This window comes from Trichoplax adhaerens, genomic scaffold (assembly GCF_000150275.1).
Source record: "Trichoplax adhaerens TRIADscaffold_7 genomic scaffold, whole genome shotgun sequence".
Taxonomy (NCBI): domain Eukaryota; kingdom Metazoa; phylum Placozoa; class Uniplacotomia; order Trichoplacea; family Trichoplacidae; genus Trichoplax; species Trichoplax adhaerens.
The window spans coordinates 2387640-2400231 of NW_002060949.1; the positions used below are offsets into that span (position 1 = coordinate 2387640).

Genomic DNA, 12592 nt, shown 5'->3' on the forward strand with positions numbered 1-12592 from the left:
CACTTCGTTATTCCAATTATCCATAGTGATCGATGGATAGACATACTGTGAACGTATCAAAATGGCCCACAGTCATCGCTTAACTTACCGTAGGGTAATTTCACGTATTGCAAAAGTAGAACCATACCAGTCTTTCTGTATCAAACTGCACTTCTGACTGACTGGAGTGATGGTGCCTTACCGTACAGTAATAACAATACCAGCTACTATTATTATCATCCTCTTCCATGCTGCCTTGACTACAAAATCGCTATACCATGGATACTATATCATTGTATATCATCGTTGATGAATTGAATGGAACATGACAATAATCTTGCAATATCGTACGATTCATTCTATTCCCCTCTCCAACTCTCAACAGGAATGAGAAGAACTAATAGAGATTCTATTATCGTTCGTTGGTAAAAAAAAAATACATAAAATCGGACTCTTGGTCTACGTATTCATCCTTCTTCATTCATACAATGTTAGTTAGAATGACTACATTGCATTTTAGTATCAATACCGACGTAATTTTCAATTGCAAATCATCCTCGTTTCCTATGTAAAACATTGTACATAGGCGCTTTTATTATCGTGAAATAATCGAATGACAAGCCAATCAATCTAATAATCGATTGGACTATATCGAAGAACGAGTAAAAAGCAACGGGCATTGCTCACTAAAAATTCAAGCCAGTCATTCATTAGACAATAGTGCCAAACATTGAACGGATATTTCCCCTTCATCAACCCATCGATCTTTTTCAACCCTTTGTTAATGACGGTAGTAAAAATCGTCATATAAGCCAGAATAGATCCTAAAGTATAAGAGTATTTTAACTTTGAAAAAAAGGCTTTTTCATTCATTTTTAGTGGGATTTCTATTCGCTTCCGGTGCTACACGATGACCTAAAACTGACATGGCCCATGGCCGTAGTTCTCGACATAGAAAGTATTCCATAAAGATAGTATGATAGTACAGTACTGTAAAGAGGAACATCCTACTGTACACTAATAGAAAGCAATAAAAGACCATCAAATCGAAAGTAAACCCTGGTAATTTCAGTGCCTCTAGATCACAGTTTTCGACTTTTTTTTTTAGAGTACATTATCGATGACAAAGCCTTCAAAATACATTCTTAACTCATGTGTTAGATTAGACCGCTAAAAGTCCAAGCGGTAATATAGTAAATTAGATATCGCGATAAGATAATGCCCTATCCTGACGTAGCCTTACTGTCGATAATAAATAAATAATACAGACAATTGGACTTAACTTTCTCTTTTTTCATCCTACCAAAGATTGAATGAATGAATAATCGTAAGGCATGTTGCAGCCGCTGTTCCAGTTTTGCTATGTGTTTATATTACCCATACTCTATTTATTTTGCTAAAATCGTGTATCACTCACTACCAGTGCACTGAGTAAACGCGTACCCTGTGCATGTACAAACATGAAAGTTATGATGTAAATTACGTCAGATAACATTATGGATGTTATCTTAATTCTACTGTTCCACAATCAGCATTCAAGTTATGCTGATATTCGTCGGTATTATCATGATTGAAATGGTTATTAAGGCACTAGTGTAGAGTCAGCAATAAATCGATCTTCGTGTGGTGTTGAACTGCTCTACTGCAATAATACCATATCTCAAACATACGATATGAATTAGTAGCACCCTATACCCTGTACTGACTAGTAATCGTCCACAAAATTGAGCTTATACACTCTAAAAAGTAATGTAAATCCTCTCTCCCGTAGTTACCTTACAGTATATGTTAAATGGCATTTCTATCGATTCTTCCCTCATTCTCCTGTTTTACTGACTTGATGTACTGTATAGCCCAAGTCGACGTTGCCAGGACTTGATGTATACCCACAGTATAAACATTGTGTATTATAATTTTATACGGCGGATAAAATCTCTATCCGGCCTGAGTTATGCTGCACGCATTTTGACGTACGTATATACGTACAAGTACAGTGTGAATATTATATATATAATTATACAGTACATTAATTATAAATTCGATGTGCTGAATAAAATGGCTGTACGAGTTTGATATAGACTTACAGTATGAAAACTATCATAGACTTCTTAAGAATGATATATTCTTAAGCTGTTATTCCTACTATAAATTTTGAAGCGAACTCTTCTAAAGTGAGACTTTATTTCTACTTTTTTATTTCTCTACATAGAAACATAGAAATCAAGCTCAAGAAATCATTGATACCATATCGTAAGTAGGAGGTTATCGATCCTTTTTACATAGCATTCAACATATTGTCCTAGAGTGAATTACCTTTTATTACCCTACGAGCTTATGTTTTCAACTTACTGTACCCTTCCAAATTCAAAAAGTGTAAATTGCAATACTTCATCGTGATAATGCTTGAGTAAATTCGATTTTTTACACATTAAGACATACTATACGTGTATATTATTCCAAACATCATTGTTCGATAAATAGAAAAGAATTAATTTCAGTTCAATATCAGTAAATTGCTTTTAATCGTTAACGTTTTAATGTCATCTTATTGAACAATCTCGCTGCAGCCCCTATTCTTAACTAACTCATCACTTTACTAATTATTAATTGCCTACTCACCGTAGATTTGTATGCGAAGACTTTGTTGAGCTTAGGCCTGCTATGAACAATAATATCGCGCAATTCTATAAACCTGAAAGGTATTGTCGAACATAAATCTTACAACTTGCTTTATTACAAAGTTGCTTGCCTTTACAAAAAAACTTGACAATTTTAAAGCGATAAATCTAAACTAACTCTCTGACACGGCAGCAATGAATGCTGTTGGCGAAACTCATTACCTATGACTCCAATTACCCATTTATCTTTTATGAGTTAACACCTACTTATGATCGATATTAACTATATGATTACAATACAATAGTGACAATGTATCTGCTATTTCATTCATGTATTCGTAAAAAAACGTAAAAACAGTAAAATGGAGGCTAGTTACAAGTGATGGATTTGCCACAATAGCATATATTGCAAAGTCTACTGTAGTAGTATTTGATTGTCATCCTTGATAATTATTGTTATCTTAAATATCTATCTGAAGCTGAGCGATGTTGAAAAGTATTACCTAAGATATTGATTATCTGCCGTTCGTATTCCTATTTAGCTATGAATCTATGTCGACAATGTGTGAAAAGTATAATCGAGCAATAGATGGTATTCGACAATTGGTAATTAAATAATAACACTATGATAACCTACTAAGCAAGTGCATATATTTCTACGGCTCACTAATTATTATGAACAAGTTACCTCAAGAACCTAATTTTAATAATTTTATTGTCGAAATTGTATTTGTATTTATCGCAAGTGCCTAATTATTGTACATATTTTTTAAAGTGGAAAGGAAGACAACCACCTAAATGTTTAGGTGCTAGACCAAGTAGTAGATTACTAGAACATATTATACATATAGTCTATAGTATCGCGGTACCTAATCCTGAAAAGCTCAATAATTACGAGCCATTCTCTCCTGAGGCAAGTTAAGATTGATCAGAAAGATAATTCTTAGAGCTAAAAAATTTTATCAAGCAATTCTTGTATGCGTATTTATATTGTCTAAAGTTCAACCATGTTTGACTAATGTTAAATCTGGCCATCATTTATTGATACACTATTTAATTAATTCTCAACATTTCAATAACTTTATAGGTTTATGGTGAAACGTCTTTTAGCTTAATGACCCAAATACTTAAAATTTTAAATCCTACTCCAGATGATGTATTTATTGATTTAGGAAGCGGTAATTATTTATTCTAAGATTCTAGCCTTTCACAATATGCCCAGAATCGATTTAACATCAATATAGCTTTATTCATACGAGTATTAGCCTAAACTGTACTATATACTACGTTACAATCCATAGGCAGTGGGCATAACAAGAAATCAATTTTAACTGTTACTTCACGTGATATGAATGAATAATATCGTACATGTTGTTTAAAAGGTGTCGGCCAGGCAGTCTTACAAGCAGCTGCATCTACAAATTGCAAAGAATGTTGGGGTATAGAAAAAGCAGACATCCCAGCCAAATTCGCTAAAGTTAGTATTATAGTAAGATTATTTTTATGAGCATAATAGTAAAATAAAAAATTCAATTCTGCCACCGCCAAGGAAATAGATAAAAGTTTTAGAAAATGGATGAAATGGTTTGGTAAAAGCTTCTGTAAATACCAGGTACTAATTTATTTCACGAGAAGATAATTTCATTAATGGGTCCTTCTAATAATATTTATTAATACCATACATTTATTCTAAACAGTTGGTGAAAGGAGATTTTTTGGCACCCGAATATGAAGGGCTCATTCCCAAATGCACGTAAGTGGCACGTCATTTTTCATTTATTTTATGTAATTGCTACCACTGGTTGAGAAAATTTCATTGTAAAGTAATAAAATCAATAAAGGTGTTTTTTTTATTGATTTCTTTAGATTAATTTTCGTGAATAATTTTGCATTCGGTCCCGCTGTTGACCATCAAGTACAGTGAATAATAATCTTTGTAATTGATGTCAAATGCTGTTCTTACACTTACTATGTTCTTACTTTCTTAATACCCATCCAGCTAAAACAAATATTTGCTAATTTAGTTGAAGGTAAAATCACCATTGCTATTATCAAAGTAATGCGGCTAATCCATCTTTTTATTAATATTCAACTTCTTATTGTTATACGTAGGTGCTAAAATAGTATCATCGAGAGAATTTATGCCCCTAAATTTTAGAATTAGTTCAAGAAATTTATCCGGTACTGTCAGTGAATATGACTGATATATTCTGGATACATAAGTAATAGATTGGAATTAGATTTGACACTTCCCTTACATTCTGATGTAATTTGCTAGATATTGGTAGTATGATGCGCATAGAAGAACTAGCTTCTCTAAGGGGTGGAGTATCTTGGACTGGCAAACCCGTGAAGTATTACTTACACACTGTTGATTCCACAGCGGTAATAGAATAGACGTAAATTTTTTCATAATATACACACTCTAACTATGTAAGAAGCTTGCCTGACCACATTATTATTTGATACGAGCAGTTAGCGAAATATTTTGATCGTGGAAGCGACCAAACTTCCGTAAGTACTCGTATTGCAGTAGATCACCGATCGTAAAAGTTTGTATAAAATGATCATTTGCAAATCGCAAGATGCTGCCAAGATATGTTACTGTACGAATTAACTATAATTCCACCTTATGTTTCCTCTTAGGAGAATAACCAAACTGAGAATTTATCAAGTAACGGCGCAAAGTCCACCTTGTCAAACTTTATTGACGATGAAGGTGTTGACGATGTTACAGTATTTGAATCTGGAAATGCAAATATTTCTTTTAATTCAATAAAGACGAGCAGAACTTGCGAAAATAGACAAGAAAAGTCTCAAAAGAGTTTGCTTGATATACAGAAAATTCCAGTTCTAAATGAACGAAACAGTGAAATTAGCAAAATAAAGAAAAGGAAAAAACAGCATTCTCAATTCAGCATTATGGATGCCAAATTGAAAGCAGGCGTCGCTTCCACCGATAATGATTCAGAATACAACAATCTAAATGAGAAAGTAATAAAAAAACTGAAGAAACATCAGGGAATCAAGCTTAAAAAGAAGGAGAAAAAAATAAAGAGTAATTCGATAAAAGAGGTTATACAAAAATGATATCATTTCCTTTTAAATGTGATATTGTGCTGTGAGTATGAAACATGCTGACGTTTGCTTAATGTGTTAGGCACTTACTTCAACAGCTGACGCGGAAGAATTAATAAATAACCAAAAGAACCGTAAAACTATAAAAGCAAAGGTATAAAGTAATCCTAGCGTCGCTTTTATTGATATAGAATATAAACTTTTTGAAAGAAAATAAGCAGATTACCACAATTGCCGATTATTAATTATATAATACTAAACGTTGATGGTAGATCTCTAGCAAACTTGGAAAATCTAAAAAGCGGCAAAAAAATGCCACGGAAGGAAGTGTTACCAAAAATGAACAGCTGCTCTACAATTCGTCAGGCATACAAAACGTCCATTCAGATAACGTGGCCACGTTATCTAAGGATGTGCAATATAGTGGAAACCACGGAGCCATGCCTCGTAGTTTATTAAATAAAATCACTCACGTTAACAAGCATCACCATCAGGCCCTAGGTATCGAAAAGAATACTATTTAAATCACATTTTTGCTCTTATCTAATTCGCAATTATATTGTAGCTGGTTACGATCAAATTTTAACGTCAATTGCACAAAATGTAACATTACCGGAATTTCAGCAGCAACTCAAACACGAGCATGATTCGTTGTTGGTACGGGCAATTGTATTAAACTGTCATCAGTACTCTATATTATAACATCCTTGTATCTTTATTGATTAGCAACAAGAATCTGAGCTAACTAAGCATTTGAAATGGTTAAAAAGTGAAAACCGTAGCTTACTTGATACAAATGCTCGCCTCGCTGACAAAGCCTTAAAAGAGGTAAATTTTACGGTATATGTAAAAGAAAATTAAAAGTTACTTTTTTAAAAGATAAATCATTTTATAGTTAGGTATATCTAACCCTGCAGACATAGGGAGCTGGTATCCAAAGGAAAGGACAGCTGTGACGTCACAGTATTCAAAAGATACAGAAGTAGTTTCTGTACTAAAAGACGAGTTAACTAATTTACATCAGGACAATATCAAGAAGGTTAACTGCGAATCAAATACTCATAATATAGCAGTTTTTACATACGTTTTATTTATAGGTTTATACTCATAAATTTTATCTTTTCTTACTAGTTTAATGAAATTAAGGCAATCGTTGGCCCCAACGTAGGAGAAATTTCTACTTTTGAGCCGTTTAAAATAAATCAAGTATGGAATATTTTTCGTAACACTACAAAACTTGTTCTTTTCCTACGGAGCTACTTTGTTAACGGATTGTTTATTATAACTTAGCTTTTATCGATAACCAAAGATTCAACCAATTTACCGTTTAACATCAACAGAGAAGGTAGAATATTAATACTCATCTATTTTAATAAATCAACATTAATTTATCTCAATAATATCCATAAGAAAATAGCGTGTACTTCTATCCCTAGTGACGCTGTTTCAACAGCCGGATTAAGTAAACTTATTGTCTCTGTTAAATGTAGGGAGACAAAATAAGATATCAACTTCAAGTGATTTATCATGCACACAAAAAACCAATCATTCTGTCATTGTTAATGGAACATCATCGCCAAGGAGTGAAGTACAGGTTGATTATGAAGTAAATAATTTACACCCTGAGGAATCACAAACGATCCAGAAAATGAAGATGTCTGATTATCCAGATCCCAATACTTTTAAAGCTAATGTAAATACAAATTTGCTAGATAATTGTGAGCAGTTGGGAGCAAAGTCAGAACCTTTTGACTCTAAACAGCAAGAAAAAGCTTCTGTAAATGATTCAGAATTGAAACTTCAAAGTGGTTACAGAAATCACTGTTACGATGTCAAAATTGCAAATGGCATAAATGTATCGAATGGGACAACTGAATTAGATAGCAACCATTATAATGAATGTACAGAATTGAAAACACAACATAAATCAGTATTGATGAATCATAAAACCCCTGTTGGTAATAATGGAATAACAGAAAATGGATTTACTACGGTTAAAAGTTGTATCGATTAGAGATCTTTATGACCGAAATGAGGATTACCAAAAGAACGATACGATTAACTTCTATTAATGTGATATTTAAGTTGTAGAAAGAAATTTATGTAAATATTATACAGTTGACTTCGAGTTTATACGAATGTTACCGATACTATGCAAATAGAGCGCATTTTAGAAACATTCAAGTGATAACTGAAAAGTGTTTGAAAAATTTTTCTTTTATCGCAGTCTCTCCAACAAGATTCTTACTATATTATATTGTTTAAGAAGCGATTTACTCTCCATATTGTGCTGTACTCTGTAAATTGCTCCTTAGATCGTTATTTAATTTCGAAAGATAATTGACGTCAAAATACTTGATAGCCTCGAACGTGAATTATCCAAATTTCAGGCCTACCTTCAGTAGTACTGGCGTATTTGTGTTTCAAGCAAACATAGCAAAAAGGTTATTATATTATTTGTGCTGTACTATACGCAAGATAGGGAGAAGCTCAGGAATGACCTTAGCGAATATAAAATCACATTATGAACAAAATTGTATGTTTTATGGTACATTAAAAATTGCATAACTTATAAAGATGTTTCTTGCTACGGTAGCAAATGGAAACTAGTGCAGAAATTATGTAATTACTGTGTTACGAAAAATTTTGGCAATAAAATCTAATCCGCTGTTAACAATTACCAACTTTATATTACAGGTATACCACAATCTATAATCTTGTATTCGACATATCAATACATGCACTATACGCGTATAAAATCGATTGTTCTTTAAACTAATGATTGCAGATAGGACTAATTTTCTAGAAACAAGATAGCGGAGGTTATATCTGAACAACGTACATCTGAGATTCTTGAACTTCGTCATTTGCTGTTTACAAATTTTGAAGGACGTTCATAATACTGTATATTATCGACATATTCGTGTTCTAACTGTAATAAAACAATCTTTTAATTTTCACTGCATTCTTAGGTATTGACAATATGGCCATTTCAGAAGATTACTATTGCAGTACTAAATTGAACTTTAATTTTTGCTTGCATTGCCGCCATGCAAAGAAATTGGCGCGGGCACTGTTTCATTCTCATGCTCAATACAGTATTGTGTCGATTATATCCTATTAAGGCAAACATTTTCCGTACATAACTTAGCTATAGGATCAAAGTAAACGGAAGTAAAACTTTATAGTAGTGTACTAAAATACTGTATTTTACTTAGCAAACACGTACGCAATGTCTCATGAGAACGATGTTCGACTAATTGTTGTGGATTATTATAATTGAGTCCTGTTGTACAGTATTATAACTCGTACAAGTAGCTATCCTTTCTTTGGGTAGATCTACTTCTCATACTCGATACAGCATCATACAGTATGTCGACTATAGCCTACAGTATTAACGCAAACGTGTCAGGAGTTAGTTTAGCTAAAAGATCAAACTAATTACACGAGTAAATTACATTATATTAAATGATTTTGCCATGCTGCACGATATTATGGTTAGCATTCATTCTTCATACGAGTATAAAGAGTAGATCTGATTCTCATGCTCGATACAGCATATGTTAATTATAGCTCATTAACGCAAACATGTCATTAGATTAGCTACAAGATCAAATTAATTATAGGTTATACCCTAATTATCGAGTTGCACGATATTATGGCTAGTATATACTGGATAGAGAAGATCTCATGGCTGTAAATATTACTTATAGCATTTATAATTTCATTCTTGCATTGATTATTCCTTTAATCTGCACCTATGGCAAAAGTTGTAAATCTTATATCTTAGCTGTTAAATAAATATTCACATATATTCTTCAATTAATTAATTATACTATAATTAATTGAAGAATAGATCTCGCTGCTAAAATGTTACTTATAGCATAATAATTTCATTATTGCATAGAGCACTCCTTCAACAACGCTTATACCAAAATTGTAAATTTTACATTCTAACTATTAAATCATTGAGGAGTAGATCTTGCAATTATGAACATTACTTATAACATTAAAACTTCTTTTTCATGCCTAGAGTACTCCTTTAATTGCATGTATAGCAAATATAAATCTTGTATCCTAACAACTGAACTACTAAAGAGCGGATCTCTTGGCTATAACCACTACTTATAGCATTTACAAATATCTATGCCGTATATTGAATCGTTGGAGAGTAGATCTCGCGGCTGAAATGCTATTTACACAGTAGCACTATAACTTTATTTTTGCATCGAATACTCCTTAACTTGCACCTATAAAGAAATTGTAAATCTTACATCCTATTTATTGAATTGTTAAGGAGTAGATCTTGTGGCTAAAAGCATTATAATTTCATTTTTGCATAGAACGCTCTTTGAGCTGCGTCTATGAGGAAGTTGAAATTGTAGCGTTGTAGCCTATTTGGGAGACTATATCAAAGTAGACCGTGATAGAGGATTGCGCCTCGCTGTAGTGAGATCCTTCATGATCTCTACCAATGAATTAATCATGGAACGAAATTGATCTCATTAACTACGATTAAGTAAAATTGGATTTAGTGCAATCGCATGGATCTTATAGAGACGGTAATACAGCCAATCCTTACTCAACAGACGGGTACTAGGATCCCCCTTTCCTTTAATTCTTATACACCTATAGGAATGTAAATCTAAGACTACATAAGTTATTACTATCGATTCCAAGTTGGCCGATGTAGGTTATTCATTCTATTCTATCCATTTCTGGTTAGGAAAGTTAAAGAAGTATATAGTAGGCTACGTTTCCACATGAATAGCATAAATGATTTACAGTCATGATGAATATCCACTGTAGGCGATGTATAAATGAGTCTATATCGGCACAAGCTAAAGAGAAAGTAAACTAGGGCATGCCATGGAGGATAAGGTTCAATATTAAACATTTGGGGACCACATTAACTCTTTCGTTCATTCATATATACGAGTGCCAGCATAATTAGGTTATTATGCTATCGTACAGATAAGCTAAACGATATTAGTTGTACTAATTTAGTTAGCTTTGAGTAGAATACAAATCACCAGTGTCATCATAATATATCACTATCAATATCAAGTCATGCTCGATAGGCTTGCGGTAGTCAAAGCCATAACTTGAAGAAAAAGAAAGAAATCCGCCTTTATTCAATGGTGGAGGGAACAGAAAGCCATCCATAAATCGCCCAGGGCATAAAATCTGCATGCAGACTCGCCAACAAGAATTAATGCCTAGATACTCTTCTATTGCTATGCGGCACTAAAATGGAAAAGTAGACATAAATATCAAAATGATGAATTGAATACAACCGTTCCATTTCCATCAATCTGTTGATGGAAAGATGTCGACATGTTGACTACAAAGATTGCAACCATTACTGTACTGCACTCTCTGCTCTCTACAATAAATACAATGAAAACTATGAATAAAAACTGTTTGGCTTGATGGGTCTTCCATTGCTATAGTGTACTACGATATGGAAAAGTAGACACAAACATCAGAATGATGAACTGAATACAGACGTCTATTTCTATCATTCCGTTAATAAAAAGATGTTGTCTATAGAGGTGACTACCCTTTACAGAACTGCACTGCACTCTCTCCTCCTCTACAACAAATACAAGAAAACGATGGCTAAAAGCCGCTTGGTTTAATTTCTAGAACTAGTCCGAGTTGTATTTCACCTGTATCGTCAGACTTATCGATGCTCATCGGTAAGGAAATTCTCATCTTAATAAATGTTCAACACTGCAATCATACTAGATACACACTAGCATAAAAGAGTGATGGCGATTTATTAAATCAGATGACACGCAGAAGAAACATCATTCGATACATCAATATGGCCTACTCTAGTTGACAAATTATTTTGGGGCAAGAAAGACAACGTCATGCTTGTGCAGTAGACTGAAGAAATGGCGAATGTACTGTAAAGTGATGTCAAGAAGAATTTTGTCTAAACCTTCACCTATACTGGTATTAATTAATTATTACTGTAAAATGGTAGCCGTAGTCACAGATTAGTACTCCATCAATGGCGTACCTATATTGACATTTACCTAGCCATTCTAGATCATTGCCGTGTGATTATAAACGATCACTGCAAAATAAATTGCAGTCATTGATATTCGTTTCGTTGCTGCACGGTTAAAATTGGACAACCCTTCTACAGTGGGCAGGAAAACGCTAGCGAAGACAGGACTGTTATGTTAACTGGAATAGAAATTTCCTTGGTGACCATACCGACTATGCAAGATGTCTTAAAGGTCGCTGATGGATAAACGTTCCATACTGGAGACCATGAATGCTAGTCGAAACTTTTCAAACCAGTCTATCGCCTTTAAAACTATTTTGGCTGCAACTCAATCTGTTCGTGGCAAAGCAATTGTCCATTCGTTTAACCACTGCAAAAAGCAAGTGAATTTTTTCATCAAGGTCTGAAAACGCTTTCTTCTGCTTACTCAGGCAAACTTCCATGGAGAACTGTTACATCTTTTGGCCCATGAGTAGCTCATGCTGACGAATTGTCAGTTTCAACTGTAGGCCTTAAAGCAACAGTCGTTGAATTTTAAGAGCTGCAGCCATAAGCCAGAGGGACTGGGACCAATTCTATTCTAATCAAGCATGGACGCGGTATTGATGAGTCTCTACTCACGCATGCCTGTTGACGAAAAATGGCGGATTAAAGGTCAAGAGTTTATACTCAGTGTTGTTAATTAATTTATATTGAACAATTCAGCCCTATGTAAGCAATGTCTGTAATAATTCTTTGTTTTGTGCTAGACTATATCATAACATAGAGTACTTAATGAAAAAGCAGTTGCTGCTAAAAATGCCTTCGACTTGTCCAACACCAGCGTCGAGCAAAATAATGGCTACACCGAAGGCTACCCCATATTGGTCATGAATGAAAATAACGAATTGATGCA

General features: G+C 33.7%; 1 protein-coding gene across 1 annotated transcript; it reads left to right on the forward strand.

Annotated features, from left to right (window-relative positions):
* Positions 1-61: 61 nt before the first annotated feature.
* On the forward strand, positions 62-7689 carry TRIADDRAFT_58052 (uncharacterized protein; the record flags this gene model as incomplete). The annotated part of the gene is made up of 20 exons (XM_002113980.1): positions 62-94; positions 2189-2229; positions 2604-2678; positions 3140-3203; positions 3685-3775; positions 3980-4074; positions 4147-4209; positions 4295-4350; positions 4464-4512; positions 4597-4627; positions 4710-4778; positions 4876-4982; positions 5244-5672; positions 5758-5829; positions 5948-6176; positions 6241-6332; positions 6402-6503; positions 6807-6881; positions 6966-7020; positions 7166-7689. 20 exons carry the CDS (start codon positions 62-64, stop codon positions 7687-7689), a joined length of 2352 nt encoding a protein of 783 aa, XP_002114016.1.
* Positions 7690-12592: the final 4903 nt, after the last annotated feature.